At 46.9% G+C, this 17,579-nt stretch overlaps 1 protein-coding gene across 1 annotated transcript; it reads left to right on the top strand.

The window, feature by feature from the left end:
* Window positions 1-15,720: 15,720 nt before the first annotated feature.
* On the top strand, window positions 15,721-17,417 carry C1H21orf140 (chromosome 1 C21orf140 homolog). Its single transcript, XM_005303343.3, has one exon. The coding sequence runs from the start codon at window positions 15,904-15,906 to the stop codon at window positions 16,663-16,665; it is 762 nt and encodes a 253-aa protein (XP_005303400.2). The 5' UTR covers window positions 15,721-15,903; the 3' UTR covers window positions 16,666-17,417.
* The last annotated feature ends 162 nt before the right edge of the window (window positions 17,418-17,579 follow it).

The raw sequence follows: 17,579 nt of genomic DNA, 5'->3' as shown, positions 1-17,579 counted from the left end.
CCCCTGGGACCCTGGCCCTGCTTCTCCTCTTTCCCCTGAGCTCCCACCACCTGGCCAGGCTGGAAACTGGAGCCAGGCCATGGTAAGAGCCGCCCAGGGAGCAGCCCCAGGCCCATGTCTCCACCCCCTGGGGTGTGCTGCCCAGGGCAGGTGGAGGGTCCGGGGCTTCCCACAGCAGCCCAGGCTCCCTGGATGGCTCTTACAATGGCCTGGCTCTGGCTTCAGCTTCTGGCCTGGCCAGAGGTCTGGGCCTTGGGGGGAGAGGAGGAGCGGGGCGGATCCATGGCAAGAGGGAGCTAAGGCCCACTTCAGCATCCCCCCCCACCCAGGGAAGAGGCTGGTGCCGCTAGTAGGGACTGCATTTTGCAGTGGGTTTGCTGATCGCCTTATCAGCACTGCTGCTGCCACTCCGTGCCTGCCCTAGGCTACTACGTCCATGTTAAAAAGTGGACAGGCATGGCCCTCCCACATGTAAAAGTGTGGGGGACACACATGGCCCCCCTGGCTCTGGCGCTCCTGTCCAAAGCCCATTCAAATCAATGGGATTCACTTTGTTGACTTCAGTGGGCTGTGGATGAGGCAATAGTTATGGCTAGGGGGGTGTGGCAAGGCAGAAGGGCTGTTATCAGGCACTGTGGCTCTTCCCGTAACAATTCCAGTGGAATTTCATTGGAGAATTCTCTCTGCATTTAATACTAGCCCTGCCAGCAGAAGCTCCCAGGAATCCTCCACTCCTGCTTCCTTGTGGCAAACAGGAAGTAGGGCACAAGCATAGCTGGGGTTCCAGTGGCAGCAGAAGTCGCGACAGCACCAGCTAGCAAGCAGTAACTAGATTGGATAGATGCCCCAAGAACCACAGGCTTCACGATGTTGGAGGGCAAATGCCCATGGCCACCTCCACTGGCCACAAACCCCTTGCCTCCTCCAATAAGGGATAGCCCCTCTGGAATGCCACACATTTCAACTGCAGTGGGGTTTGCTGAGTCAGCCGATCCCTCCAAGACATTTTTCAGTGAGAGGGGGGGAGGTCACAGCCTTAAATGCCTCCAAAATATCTGCTATACATATTGTCACCCTTTGGCCCGAGAAACTAGCCAGTATTTATGGCCTTGCAGGGCTGTTTCAGTTAGGAGAAGAAATGGATGATATTTCTTTAGTGCAATCCTGTTTTTTAAAAAAGAACATACACCAAGTCCTGTGTCCCTGAACATGCAGAAACTAACAACAGCAGGCAGTTTCCTTGCTCACAATTTCCAAGTTTGCCCCCTCCCATAAGTGCAGTGCCTCTGTCTCTCTGCACCCGTGGCCACACTCACAACTGCTTCTCTTACTGTCCAATAGCTTTTCTCAAGCCATTTGTTGCCTCTAGTACACATACAGTTTGACAGCCAATCCCCTAGCCTAGCCCTTGTGTTTGCAATAGGGGAACCCCTCAGTCCATGTAACTAAGCTTCTGATCAGGCCAGGGGCGCCATTTCAGATTGGGGCGGGGGGGGGGGGGGAAGGAGGGGACAACTTTAACCATGATTCCAGGGGCTACTTAGGTACCTGAAAACGCTAGGGGTTTTTTGCAGATAACTTAGAAATTAGCTGACAGGACCACACTGTATCTAATTCCTATATAAAGAAAGAAAAATAAATACTAGACCCACTCAGGTCTAATATTAACATGTTCTGAAATCTTGTGTCAAGTCACTTAAGGGACACTAGTTAGGTTTACAGTTTTAATGTATATTCTTTGTTGCTAATTCTTGAGTATAACAATTGAAACAATTGTAGAAAAATCTAGATTACTTTCTATCACTTTTTTGCAGTTCAACAAGCTTGGAATAGATCATTTAACTTTGAAAACATCCTACTAGGGGAGGGTCCCATGAGTTTATACTGCACCTGCCTGGGGGGCGGGGATCTAGCGGTGTTACCCCATTACAAATAATTAAGGCTACATTTTAGTCATGGGTATTTTTAGTAAAAGTCATGGACAGGTCACAGGCCTTAAACAAAAATTCACGGGCCTGTGACCTGTCCATGACTTTTACTAAAAATTTCCACCTTGACTAAAACTTGGGCGGGGGGCTGTAAGTGCTTGGGGGGCAGTGGTCTGGGGGCACTGTGAGTTTTGGGGGAGGTGGGCCAAGACCCCCACTGGTGCTGGGTGAGGGGAGGGCCTAGCCGTGGTGTGCGGCCTAGGACCCCTGCTGGTACTGGGGAGAGGGGGAGGTTGGTGGGGCTGTCAGGGGCTTCCTACCCAGCCCCGCATCCCTGCAGTTCCTAGGTGGCAGGGGCCAGGGCAGGGGCCCCACTGCTCCTGCCACAAGTGTCGGCTGCCGCAGGTCTCATTGGCTGGTAACTGCAGCCAATGGGAGCTGGGGGCGGGGGGGGGGGCGAGCCTGCAGACACAGGCAGCATGTGGGGTGGCAACCCCCCTGCCCCTCTGCTGCCTAGGAGCTGCAGAGGGGCCATGTCAGTGGGAGCTGGGGAGCCCCCCCACCCCAAGGTAAGCACCTCCCCTGCACTCCCCAAACCCCTGCCCCTAGCCCTGAGCCCTGTCCCACACATCCAAACTGCTGCTGCTGGCCCAGGGTCTGCCCGGCTCAGGCAGCCCCTGAGCCAGCACCAGCCACTGCAGAAGTCATGGAGGTCACGGAAAGTCAAGGAATCTGTGACTTCTGTGACGTCCCTGATAGACTCACAGCCTTACAAATAATAGACTAGAAACTGACTTTAAACAAGAGTGAAACTAACATTTTCAGGTTTCAATGTAGCAGCTGTGTTAGTCTGTATCCGCAAAAAGAACAGGAGTACTTGTGGCACCTTAGAGACTAACAAATGTATTTCAGCATAAACTTTCATGGGCTACAGCTCACTTCTTCAGATGCATAGAGTGAAACACACAGACAGAAGATATTTATACATACAGAGAACATGAAAAGGTGGAAGGTTTGCCGTGATGGTATCGGGGCTGTTCCTGATGGCTTGTAGTCCATCTTAGTGTGGAATGTTGGTGTAGAGCGGTGGTTCCCAAACTGGGGTTCGCAAACCCCTGGGGGTTCGCCAGAAAAATTTCACTAATGGCAGACAGAGGACCCCGGGCATTGGACACAGCAGGTGGGACCCGGTTGCAGGGCAGACACCCCGAGTCCCAGGGAGAGCAGGGTTGGGCAGTTGGGGCTGGCAGCCCGAGCCCTGCCCCCGTCAGCGGGGGAGCCGGCAGCCTGAACCCCAGCCTGAACCCCAGGGAGAGCGGGGCCAGGCAGTTGGGGCCGGCAGCCTGAGCCCTGCCCCCGTCAGTGGGGGAGCCGGCAGCCTGAACCCCAGCGCTCTGCGCGGGGCTGGCAGCCCGAGCCCCAGGGAGAGCAGGGCCGGGCAGTAGGGGCCAGCAGCCCGAGCCCTGCCCCCGTCAGTGGGGGAGCCGGCAGCCTGAACCCCAGCGCTCTGCGCGGGGCTGGCAGCCCGAGCCCCAGGGAGAGTGGGGCCAGGCAGTAGGGGCTGGCAGCCTGAGCCCCGCCCCCATCAGCGGGGGAGCCAGCAGCCCGAACCCCAGCCCAAGCCCCAGGAATTTGCCAAATCTCATCTAAAGCCAGAACCACGGCCCTCCTTGTTACCACCAGCCACAACCTCACCGGAAACTAGAGGTGGGTGAAAAATACCAAGCATTTTTCACAGAAAGTTTTGAATTTTTTTCACATTTTTCAAAATTCCCCACGAAAAATTTACAAAAAACTGAAACGGAAAAATGGTTCATTTTCAAAAACTGTTTTCATGAAACATTTTCTGATTTTTGAAAACCAAAAATGAATTTATTTTTATTAGAAACCATTTTTTAAAAAACAAAAGCCAAAAAAACATTTTACAGAAACATTTTTGGTTTCTGGTTTTTCTATGTTCATTAAAAAAAGTTTCAATTAAAAATATTTTTCAGAGGTTCATAGATTCCGGGGCCTGGCAGTTGGGGCATCCATCACCCTGAGGAAATTTAAACTTAAATCCCTGAAAATATTCATTTTTAGGAGGGGGTTCACAAGATTTCACAATTTAGTGAAAGGGGTTCGCGGGCTGTTAAAGTTTGGGAACCACTGATGTAGAGGGAGTCTACATCCATAGAGGCCAGGATGGTGTTTTCTGGAAGATCACCAATGGATTGTAGTTTCCTCAGGACAGGCCCAACAAAGAAAATAACAGAACGCCATTAGCCGCCACCTTCAGCCCCCAACTGAAACCACTCCAGCGCATCATCAAAGATCTACAACCTATCCTGAAAGATGATCCCTCACTCTCACAGATCTTGGGAGACAGACCAAGCGACAGTCGTCGCTTACAGACAGCCTCCCAACCTTAAGCAAATACTCACCAGCAACCCCACACCAGACAACAAAAACACTAACCCAGGAACCTATCCTTGCAACAAAGCCCGATGCCAGCTCTGTCCACATATCTATTCAAGTGACACCATCATAGGACCTAACCACATCAGCCATGTCATCGTTCACCTGCACATCTACCAACGTGATATATGCTATCATGTGCCAGAAATGCCCCTCTGCCATGTACATTGGCCAAACTGGACAGTCTCTACGCAAAAGAATAAAGGGACACAAATCTGACATCAGGAATCATAACATTCAAAAACCAGTGGGAGAACACTTCAACCTCTCTAATCACTCAGTGACAGACTTGAAGGTGTCAGTTTTGCAACAAAAAAACTTCAAAAACAGACTCCAAAGAGAGATTGCTGAACTCGAATTAATATGCAAATTAGACACAATTAACTTAGGTCTAAACAGAGACTGGGAATGGTTGGGTCATTACACTAATTGAATTTTTCCCCCCATGTTAAGTTCTCCTCACACCTTCTATGGGTCATCTCAATGATCACTTCAAAGTTTTTTCTTCTGCTGCTACTGATAGCTCATCTCAATTGATTGGCCTCTTACAATTGGTATACGTACTTCCACCTTTTCATGTTTTCTGTATATATAAATATCTTCTGTCTGTGTGTTTCACTCTATGCATCCGAAGAAGTGGGCTGTAGCCCACGAAAGCTTATGCTCAAATAAATTTGTTAGTCTCTAAGGTGCCACAAGTACTCCTGTTCTTTTAACATTTTCAGGTCACTTTCACTTCTGTTTAAAGGCTAGTTACTTTCCAGAAGGCTCTTAAACACAACACTACAGTGATTGAGTTGCAGTTTTCACAGGAGAGTGTTTAAAACCAAACACCAAGAACATTCCACATTTTAAAGTTGAGAAAAAAAATGGAGACTTCTGAGGTATATCAGGGCCACTACAGGCAGGAGCTCTAGGCAGCTTTTCCTCTTGAAAGAAAGTTGGAGGGCCCCATCTTCTAGTCCTTAATCAAATAAAACTTCTATTGCCATCAGCGCCTCCACTCAGATAATTAACATCACAGTGAATATGTCATAACATGTGCTCAGTAACTATACACTTCATATTTAAATATCTCAGCCATTTTATCCAGGGCTACATATTTATACACATTGGCTCAGGGATTACATATTCTGGCATATTCTGAACAGTGCTTAGCACACAGATAGTGCCCAGTGAATAATACAAATCATGACAATAATCATCTACTTTATGGACTCTGTGGATGCAATTTCTGTTCTTTGTTCTGGAATTGGCCTGGATACAGCTGAAACCCTAAGAATTTGAGGCATAAATACATCTGATACTCATATGACACTTTCTGATTCCTTCCTTTTCTTGAACTCAGAAGAAAATATGACAAAACAAAATGGTTTTCCATTAAAATTGCACAGCAACCATTGCTCTACAGCCCAACCTGGGGCAGAACCTGCCACCCCTTGGGGCGTTAAGTGATGATCTCTCATCAGGCTCTCATTCTTTCTTTCTTCATCCTTCCTGTTTCTAATCTCTGTGCTGCTTTTCATGCTGTCTACCATGACATCCTTCCCAATTGCCCGGGACTGTTTGCTGGAGTCTCAGAGAACTGGCTGCCTTGGTTTTCCTCCCATCTATCAGAGTCCTCTTTTTTTGCAGCATGCAGCAGAGAGACAGGCTGGGCCAGTGGATAGGGAGCTAGCCCTTAGAGAGTTGGGTTCTACTCCCCCCCATGGACTTCCTGTATGACCTCATGCCAGTGACTTAGGGACAAGAGGTCTGCTGGGGTCCTTAGCTCATGCCTAAACATGAGGTGTGCTGTGTATGCTTTGCACTCTCACTGACTGCAGTTCTATAAGCCATCTAAAGGAATGGGATAGGCTGGTCCCAGTCCCATTGGTGCTGTTCTTGAACCCCACAGTCCTATTGAACCTGTCTACCATCCCATCAGATTGTGGGTGTAAGAGTTCTGTGGAGCTCTAGAATCTCGCAAGCCAGCTAAAGCACTCTGAATTCAAAGTTTCTCCCATAATCTGTATGCAAGTCATCTGGGACCCCAGATCAAGAGAAGAATTTATTCACTAGACCACTGTTAACTCTGCTATAGTAAGCCACATGGCTTCTTAATGGCCATTGGCTTCATGCCATTTTGTGAATAACTACAAGCAAAAATTGCCAGCCACTGTCTCAAGCAAAGGTCCAAGCACATCAACAGCTTACAGCAACACATTTTATTGGTGGCCCCCACAAAATACTGCTGCATAGGAGCTCTGTCCCCATCACCCACTGGTTTCTCCATCTCTTATACAATATTTCCTTTTTAAATTCCAAGCTGTCCATTATGACCAGAAAACTTTTACTGTGGTTTCGTGAGGGGACACTACATTTCAAGATAGTTTCGTTTGCTGGTTGATTTTCCCATTACACACTATCCTGATATCAGGATCTTCTCTTTAGGAATCTTTTAACTACTCTGAAGCCCACTCCTACAACCCCACATCCGCTGTTTCTGTGAATGAACAAGGAACATTTGCATTTCTGCAAATTATGGGGAGAGAGGTCAACAGCCAAACTCCCAGTATTGCTGTTTAACTGCCCCAATCTAAACAAAAACTTTAGAGCTGATATTTGTACCTCCAAGCTTTGCACTGTCAGCTTGATGTCCCCCCATCTCCTGAACTGGTGGAGGGACTTTCACAGGGCACTTGTGACACTGTATTGGCTTTGTTAAATTTATAACAATCCTTCTTTTTATGGCCAGATTTTTCACAATACCAGCATTCAACTGAATTGCATCCCTTAAGTTTTGCATTATGGCCAATTTCTCATGTTTTACAAAACAGATGTAACAAAGTTTCCAGTTGTTCAAAATATCATGAAACAGATTCAAATCCCCTTTTCCATCATATATATTAGACACAGAGCTGTATTCACAGGAATCATGACACTCTGCTTCCATCTTCTTCACTAGCAGCTGGTTCCCTTTCCGTTGGGCTAATGCCAGGAAAAATACAGGCAGGTTCTGTGGTGAATTCCACAGCCTCATGAAGGGTCTTTGACCTCCTTGGCCTCAATGGTTAGCCAATATTCATGGCCTTGCAGGATTGTTTCTGATAGGAGGAGATATGGATGATACAAGTCAGGGATAGAGCTGGTTGGAACTGAGAGTTCCCATTCCACAGGAAATTCTGAAATTTCCCCCCAAAATTGTTCAGAATTGAAATGAAAAAACAAAATGTTGTCATTTGCCATGGAAAGAAATTCTGATGTTTTGTTTAGGAACAATCAAACTGACATTTTGTTTTGATCTTATTAACTTGACTTTTATGTTATTTAATATAATATCTGAAATGTTCTGACTGAATACTACATATTTGGGGGAAAGTGAGTAGGAAGCATGTTGATGTTTGTATATACAAAGGGGGGGTATTGAGGGGATGGGGAGAGTATGGGGGCCCCAGGCTGGGGGCAGGGTGGGGAAGAGTCACATGGAAGGTCACATGGGGAGGTCACATGCCCCCCCCCCTTGTGTCCCTCCTATGAGTGCAGTTCTGGCAAGAAATGATTTCTCCTTGCACCACTGGCAGTACCTGACTCCACACACGGTAAATGGGACTACCTGCAAGAGCGGTGGAAGCTTCCTAAAAGTGGGGGCATCACTGGTACCTAAACCATGGACCTGCCCCTTGTGCTGTTCCTTCCCCTTGAGTCCCCGCCCCCACACCACTTCTTCCCTCAAGGCCCTGCCTTTGTCCAGGCCCTTGCACCAGGCAAAGGGCCATTTCCCCAGGCCCTGCCCTCACATGGCCTTTTCTCCCCAAACCCCACCCTTGCACCGCACCTTCCCTTGAGGCCCCACCCCCGTCCCACCTCTTCCCACCATCTTTGTACTTTCTATGTTGAAAGAGAACACCAGATCATTGAGATAAGTGCAGGAGCTCTATCTTCTCTTCACCTGGGCCATATTTTTCAAACTTGAGTGCTTAACTCCATGCCTAACAGAATGTTGGGAATCTTTAGGAAAGGAATAGATAATAAGACAGAAAATACCATAATGGCACTATATAAATCCATGGTACGCCCACATCTTGAATACTGCATGCAGCTGTGGTCACCCCATCTGAAAAAAGATATATTAGAATTGGAAAAAGTACAGAGAAGGGCAACAAAAATAATGAAAGGTATGGAACAGCTTCCATATGAGGAGAAATTAAAAAGACTGGGACTGTTCAGCTTGGAAAAAAGGCGACTATGGAGGGATATGATAGAGGTCTATAAAATTGTAAATGGCTTGGAGAAAGTCAATAAAGAAGTGTTATTTACTCCTTCTCATAACACAAGAACAGGGGTAACCAAATGGAATTAATAGACAGCAGGTTTAAAACAAACAAAAGGAAATACTTCTTCACACAATGCACAGTCAGCCTGTGGAACTTGTTGCCAGTGGATGTCATGAAGGCCAAAACTGTAACAGGATTAAAAAAAGAACTATGTAAGTTCATGGAGGATAGGTCCATCAATGGCTATCACTATTAGCCAGGACGGTCAGGGATAGAACATCATCTCTGAGTGTCCTAGCCTCTGTCTGCCAGAAGCTGGGAATGGGCGACAGGGGATGGATCACTCAATGATTGCCTGTTCTGTTCATTCCTTCTGGGGCACCTGGCATTGGCCACTGTTGGAGACAGGATACCTGGCTAGATGGATATATTGGTCTGACCCAGTAGGGCCATTCTTATGTTCTAAGTACTTGCAGTTTCCATTGATCTCAGCTCATAAGGTGGGAACTGCAGTTGCTCAGCACCTCTGGAAATCAGGCCACTTATTTAGGTGTTGACCTTTGGACACCTGCGTTTGAACATTTTCAGTGGATCTTAGACAAATGTTAAGACTTTTATTTATTATTTGTTTTATTGTGTCACCTAGAGACCCTAGCTGAGATCAGGGCCTCTTTGTGGAAGGCAGCGTACAAACCCCCCTGCTGCTGGGAACAGACAAAAGGTGGAAGGGGGAAGAGGGGCATGGGGAGCAGATCAGTGGCAGAGCTGGGGGAATAGACCCAGAAAATGTGTCTGGAACAGACACCTAAGTGGGTGTAATAAGAATCTGGCCCTTAAATGGCTACTATGACTAAGTTAGTAAATAGTGTAAACCCTGTTGTTTCAGTATAAATCAGTCACTAGCATTAGCTTTGGTATTTTTTGTAATTGTTATGATTTAATTGCTTCACTCGCTCTTGCTGACCATGACAGGTACATCAGGCGGGTACATGTCTCCTGACGTTCCAAAAATGTCATGACATTTTCACGGGACATCAGTAAGAATGTCAGTGGAATCTGGCCACTGCATAGACAAATGTTGAAGAGGAAAGACCAGCTGGAAAGTAATTAGTTACTGATTTATTAAATGATTGAATTTTTCATTTCTTATTTCATATGCGTCTCCTTCCTCCACCTCACTCATGGTCTTCATTGGAGCATAACTGTGAAAACAAGATTGATGCTAAATTAAGGGCCACACAATCAGGCCTGCATTTTCAGGAGTGTTCACTTTGGATGCCTCAGCTTTTGGGTGCCCAACACAAGACATATGGCACTTGATTTTAAGAGGCACAAAGAATCCACAGTCCTATTGTGTTGTAGTAGTTATAGTGGTAGCATGCTTCAGTCTAGGACAAAAGTATACTTGGTAGCATTGCATTGTCCCCCTCAAAATGAAAAGTGTATCTCACAAGGCTTTCTCTATTAGCCAAATTCTTAAATAAAGCAGATGTTCACCTTTTCCAGTTATCATGGTGGGGGAAGAGACATATACATTCTAAAATGTTCTGAAGACCCTACTAAAGAGGGGAAAGTGCCTGTCAATGTAATGCAGGCCAGGGCAGGCATGTTTCTCATCTCATACCAGTTTTACACACCAGATATAACTTCACTGGCATATCAGTGCAGTTCAACGTCTTTTAAAGTGAAGTGAGAATCTGGTTCACTGACTCTAAAATACGAGTCAACTTGGAGCAGTCACCATTTAAGTTCATTTCATGCTGCCAAGGCTTCTTAAGGGCAGAGAGCAAAGAGATATTTACATCAAACACTGCTGGTGTTGTTGTCAATGTATATGACAAGGTTGTAATTACGTTTCTGGGACTCCTCTGTAAGATGTAGAAATCACACTTGGCAATAGTTGAACACTGACACCAACCACAGGTGTAACTCCTGCTCCACAAGAACTTGGGGATTTGTCATTTCAGGAGACCCGGGGTCACTGGTTCCACAGCGGGGAAATGTTTAACACCACCCCCCATCTCCATTGTGCCAGCAAATGAAGGCGAGTAAGAAGCTGCATGGATGAGGATGGAAGGGAGAACAAAAGACCCGCAGGAGTGGAGAGAATTGCCAAATCCCTGACCTCATTGCAAGAAATTCCCACTGCTGCCAGGAAGTGGGGAAAATGATTGGCAACACCTTCAGAGCCATCATCAGCTCATTGGTCTGCCTTCAGAACTTCTATTCCTCTGAAACTGCCAGGGTGGCTCTGGCCATGAGAACAGCACCTGTGGGAACGCAAGCTCTCACCCAGGTCAGTGGCAAGTAGCAACCTCTTGCCAACCTATAGCAGAAGCGTACATAGATGCTGAGCAGGGCAGGTAAGGCATGTGAGCCACCAGAGATTAGACTGGGAGGGTTGATAAGGACATGGGCAGAGCCACCAGAGGTGGAGGTTAGAGGGGAGAGTATGGCATGGGGAAAGGAGGGCACTGCAACATTGTGGAAGGCGGCTCCCTACTTTACTTTTGTGCTTGGGGGCCTATCTGGACAATATTACTCCTCCTATGCCAAAATTCTCTATTGATGATTATTTAAACTCAGAAGTAACTTAAAAGAAACCGTAACATAGATGAACCTGTGTGTGTAAACACAAGAATGTAAAGCAGCAGGATCTCTCTCCCCACCCCCCAAAAGATCTGGTAAGCCATGCCTGCAGGACTCTGCAAGGAAAGGCATATTCCTAGCGCTCTCCACATGGAAAATGTATTCAGAGGAAAAATCAATGCTAGCTTTTGTAATGGAATTTCCGAGCCGTTAGCAATAATTTGAACATTGACCACGTTAGATGTGTACAGAAATTAAAATATAAGGCCCAGATCCTGAAAGGTATTTAGTCACCTAACTCCCATTGTAATCAATCTACAGACATTGAGGATACAGGCAAGATTCTCAAATTGGGAGCTCAGAGTTAGGTTCTTCAATCCATATGGCTCCTAAATAAGTAAACTGCTTTTGAAAAATGCTGAGCATCCAGTGGGACTACTCATAGGGCATCGGGTTGTCAACTTTCTAATTTCAGAAAACCGAACACCCTTGTCCCGCCCACTGTCCCGCCCCTTCCCTGAGGCCCCACCCCTGTCCTGCCCCTTCCCGAGGCCCTGCTCCCTGCTCACTCCATCCCCCATCCCTCTGGCACTTGCTCTCCCCCACCCTCTCTCACATGCTTATTTTCACTGCAAGGCCCAAACAGGCATATTTATTGTTTTGACAGATGTATTATGCTAAGTTCAGGTTTTATTTGTTACAGGATGCTAGAGCTGGCAGCAACATAGTCAAAAAGGATAATGTTTAAAAAAATGAAATTTCACAAAGGTTTTCGTGATTCTTACCCTCCCCTCTTCCCATTTTTCGTAACCAGCTACATGTTTTTTGTTCACTAAAGTTATTGTAATTTTATGTGTGGAATTAGGACCACACATTATCACAGCTGCAATGGGTCCATTAAAGGCTCACTCCCGAAGCCCAAATACAAATCCATAGAGCACAACCACAGAAATGCACACCTGTCCAGATACCTGTAAAAATAAATCTGTAGAAACTGATTCCCACACTTACAGGCAGATACACGTGTATTCATGTGTACACATCTAGCATGCACTAACACACATACTTCAACATTATTTAATATTACAATTGTTATTTAGTGCCTAGAGACCCAAAATAAGATCAGGGCTCCAGGGTGGTAGGTGTTGGACATACTCATAAAAAGAGAGTCTGCAACAAAGAGTTAATAATGTAGCTAGACAAAGGTGGGGAGAAATGTATGATCCATTGGCTCTTCTGCAATTACTAGTCCACAACATTCACTTTTTAAGAAATAATACATTTCTTTTAGAGTTCCCGTCTCTTTTAAAAACTTGTTATGAAATGAATACATGCTTATTTTATTTCATCAATTTTTTTGTGCACAAGCCAGCAAAAGGAATAAACGTCAAAGAGTTAGGCTGCAAATTTTATTCACACATGCAGCAATACACACACCTCCCTACACAAAGACACACCATTTCTTACACACATACAATGAATGCATGCACACACTTTCCTCCACAGAGACACTTTTTCATATACTTTTCCAGGGGCTGCCTAAATCACCCAGCCAGGAAGGGAGGAGGGTGGGCTGGAGGGGAAAAGATGGGGGGTAGGGGTGGAGGAGAGAGGATGGGGAGGAAAAGAGGCCAAGGACGAGAGCGGGGTGTGGGTGAGAGGGGGCAGTGAAGGAGAGAGGAGGGAGTGTGGGTGGAATGTGGGGTGGATGGGGATGCAGGGGGAGGCAGAAGGCTACAGGTGCATGAGAATGTTGGGGGCACAGGGGTGCATAGGGACATAATGAGAGTGCAGCAGTATATGGAGGTGAATGGGGGCTGCGGGGGGTGAGGGACATGGGGGTGGCGGCACTGGGAGGTGGAGAGGATGGGTGGGAGAGAGCTGTAAGGGGTACAGGACTGGGATGGGTAGGTGTGGGGAGCAGGACTGGATGGGACAGGGAGGGATGCAGTGAGGGGGATGAGGGTATGGGGGGGTTGGGATGGGGAGGGATGTAGTGACAGGGGATGGGGGTGCAGCCCCATTCCCAGCACTCAGAGATGGGGATACATATACCTCGAACTCCTGGGTGCCGGCGATTGGGTGACAGACAGACCGTGGTTCGCCGCAGGGCACGCACTGCAGCTTGAGCCCAGCCACACGAGGAGTGCGAGGAGAAGAGGGCCGGGCAGCAGCAGGAGAGGCACGCGCCACGTGACCCCTCAACAGCCGCCTGTTGAGTGCTCGTGAGACGCGCTCGCGCTAGTTCCTTCCCTGCCCTGACCCAGCCAATGGGAGCTGCACCTGCAAGCGGGGGGGGGCAGTATGTGAACCCCCCTGGCTGCCCCTAAGGCTAGGAGCCAAACATGCCGGCTGCTTCCTGACCCGGGAGCCACTTGGCTGGGAGGCTAGCAGGGAGTCTGCCAGCCCCACTTCGCGGCGCAATGGTGCTGCCAACTGGACAGTCAACGGCCCAGTCAGCAGTGCTGACCAGAGCCGCCAGGATCCCTTTTTGTCCAGGTGTTCCAATCCAAAACTGGACCCCTGGTCTACCCGTAGAGTTAACCCCATGTATGTCTATGTAGGATTGGGGCCTAACACTGAAAGCCTACACTCTGCTAATAAATATACATAGGCATTGACTTGTGATCTATTCCCGTATGTTGGGTATGTATTGTAGGTTCATCCAACATTTTCCCATGTATGCATGATCTACATCTTCCATCACTTTTCAGCTGAGGGAGTTGCAGACAGGCTGCATCTCCAAATTGCTAGTCTTGCATTCTCTATTTAACAAGGCTACAGCGAATGGCAGGATCACTCATTATCCTTAGCAAGCAGAGCCAGCTTCAAAACCCGGGCGACGGGTCAGCTGCATTAGTCACTGGAGATGGCGTTCCTGCCCTCCCTTCACATGAATTTTGGACTTAGAATTCTCACCAGCTGGTTCAAAAAAAAAGGCAGTAAAAGTCCACTTGGGGAACGGAGGTGGCAAGGAGAGGAATGTTACGGAAGTGATCGTGTGGGTTGTAGGGTATGCTCTGTTCAGAGAGGGCAAGAACATGCATGCAATATTCAGAGACTGAAGAGTTTGCGCCAGAGAATTTAATTGTGTAATTCAGCCTAGAAAACTGATAATCTGCCAAAGTTTAGTGCCTGGCAAGTAGATACAGGTAAGGGTGAGCAATTTAGCAATCCTGAGGTTAGCACTTCCAGATTTTTACAGCAGAAGCAAACCTGTCTGTACCTCTAAAGGTAGGGGAAAAGTTGGTAAGAAATTAAGTCTTGAAATATACCTCACCCATTTTCAGACCCCCACGCAAAAATTTTCTTCATCCCATTCCCCCAGCCACATACACGCCAGTCTTCAGGATAGAGGGAGATGAAGGAGATCCACCAACATGTCATCCCCATATGGCCTCCATCCCCAAACTACCCTTAATTGCTCCCTCCCATCATTCCCCACTTTGCCTTGTTTCCTTGGGTGAGAGCAAGGCTAGATTCACAAGGAGGACTTAGGTGTTGGCAGGAGGGATCCCTAGTTTGTGAATCCCTCTGGGGCTTAGGCATGAGTTAGCACCACACTGCTGGGCAGTGTCAGCACTTAGGCAGCTCCATGCCCAGCCACTGAAATTTAGACACTACAGGCACTTTAACAGTGGAAACTTAGGATACATCTTTGCAACAAAAAGACCCAACCCTGCGACAGCGAGTCTCAGGGCCTGGGTCAGTTGACTCATGCTCACACCATGTGAGTAAAACTAGCTGTGTAGATGGTCAGGCTCGGGCTGAAGCCTTGTCTCTGAGACCTTCCCCCCTCGCCAGGTCTCAGAGCCCAAGCTCCAGCCCAAGCCAGGGCATCTACCAGGCTATTTTTAGCCCCATAGCAAGAGCCCAAGTCAATTGAGCTGGGCTCTAAGACTCATGGCTGTGGGCGGCTTTTTGTGGTGTAGACAGAGCCTTAAGCACTGACAGGGTTAGGTGGCAGCTGAGCAGGGAGATTGTGAATGCCAGTGGCTTCTAAATATTGGACGTAGTCCAATAAGTGGCAGTTAGGCATCTAAATCTCCCTGGTGACTCCCACCCCTAGCAGCCTTCTACTTGCCCTGCCCTCCAACAGCATCAAGGGCAGGCCAGAGGACTCTTACTGCCACTTTGGCACGTGTGTTCTGCCAGTGGCTGTGGTAACACCTCACTCCAAAACCTTCTCTTTTTCAAATTCAGCCATCCCTGTCTTGTTGTAACAGCGCACCCCTGGTTGACCATTGACAGCGAAGATTAAACCTTGGACCTCTAGATCGTAATCCAGGCCTACCTGCATGGCCTGAGCTAAAAGCCCTACCCTAGCCAAGGTTGTAACAGGCTCATCAACCTCTGTGTGGTCTAGTTACCACCACAGGGGGCAGATGCTACACTAAGCTGGGATAGGTTATGTTAAACACGGGGAGGTGGGCGGGGAGAGGAGGGCCTTTACAGCTTGCTGCACAACTGTAGTTTAATTAGCCCGACAGAGCTATTATTTCCTGAGATCCCTCTGAATTTTGATCAGCTGTCTGAAAATGCTAACACCATGCACTGTCTATTATGATGCTACTGAATGACACCAGTGTAATGAGAGCCATTATGAGATCATCACTTTTCTACCCTGTATCATCAGAACCTTCTGTGAACTTCAAAGTACTGGGGAAAGCAACATGTATAGCTTTGTAAATCCTCTTTTAAAGCACATCATCCACAGGAGTTCCTTTGACACTGCTGCGAGGAAGCAGTGCCTGAAGTATTTAAAAGCTCTGAGGACTCTGCAGTTTAATGGTCTCAACACCATCTTCTTAGGAGAAACTGATATTTCAGAATCTCTCATAACAGGGGAAAAGATATTGCAGGAAGACAGTCTGAATTGGCCAACATGGACACTTGTTCATGCTGCAAACAGTCAAGGTTGGGTGCCTTGGAGATACAGAGTGTTGCTAAGAGATGAATTGCCCATGAAGCAGGATGAAGACATCTTTCAGGAATTCTGCGATTCTCTGAACAAGTTTTATGGGAAATGCATCATTGTAGTGAGAGAGAAAAGGCAGCCTAGTGTGCTGCAGACAAAAGAACCCACTGCTCAGGAGAAGATAACTCACCCGCAGGTCCCATCAGTCATTTACATGTCCAGCATTGAGTGCTGCCCTCAAATTGCTAAAGCCAATGGCCATGAGCTTCTCTCCGTGCCTTTGCCCTACAACTATCTCCACCCTATGGATGTTGCATGGTCTTCTTTGAAGTGGTTTATTATTAACAACAGGAAGGAGTTTTGTCTGAGGTCCATTGAGAGAACTTACTCCTACAGGTGTATACTTTTCAGTGACTTGGTTGAGAAAGGACTAGAGAAGATGACCCCAAGCAAATGGAAGATGGCGACTAACAAAGTGCGGAGATGGGAAAACTACTACCTTGATACATTTGCTTGAAGGTTTCCTCCTGCAAACATCAAATGCTCTTTGATTTAAAAATAAATAAACTAAATGACCTATTAGCCAGTGTACCAGCTCTGTTAAGCCACTTCCCTCCTCAGAGGCCACCCTAAAACAGGAACATCAACAATGATGTTAATAACAAACATCATGTTAATCTGAATTTTAATCTCTTTATGTGGTCCAGGACTAGGGTGGTAAATGGTGTATAAGTGCTGGGATGGATAGACTTAATTCCCTTAATCACAGAGATGGGCCCAAACCAAAACCCAGAATCCAAACAGCTTGGTTTTTGGGACAAGTTCGGATGCTGATCTGGGTCTGAATGTTATGGCTTTCTTCTTTCCTTCACCAAATCAAACCCCAGAGTTTGAGTTGGGTCCTGATCTGTATCTGAATTTTGCAGCTCAGGCCCATCTCTGACCCACTTGGGAGATCTACTAATGAGTAAAGTACATCAGAGGTGGAAATGCCAATGACTTTTATGCTTAACTGTGAAAACAAGCCAGAGGAATGCAAGTTACAGTTGACTTTAACATAAAACATAGGTATTGGCATACCACTTCAGACTAGTATCTGATAGTGGTCAGCACCAGATGTTTCAGAGGAAGATACAAGAAACCCCATAGAGGTCAATTATGGAATAACCTGCCAAGAAGGAAAATTTGTTTCTTACCCACGTCAGTTAGTGATTGGTTTATATCCCTTTGGATAAAATATTGCACTCAACCTAATGTAACAATATGCTTTTCTTATCCATTTAAATGATTTATCCTTTTTTGAATCCTACTAAGTTCTCAGACTCAATATCTTGTTGCATAGGTTGAGTCTGACTTGTTTAAAGGAGTATTTCTTCATATCAAAATTAACTGGTGTTGCCTTTTCCATTTCACTGAATGTTCCCTTGTTCT

The sequence above is a fragment of the Chrysemys picta genome, chromosome 1, assembly GCF_011386835.1.
Source record: "Chrysemys picta bellii isolate R12L10 chromosome 1, ASM1138683v2, whole genome shotgun sequence".
Taxonomy (NCBI): domain Eukaryota; kingdom Metazoa; phylum Chordata; order Testudines; family Emydidae; genus Chrysemys; species Chrysemys picta.
This window is presented reverse-complemented; position numbering and strand designations above follow the sequence as displayed.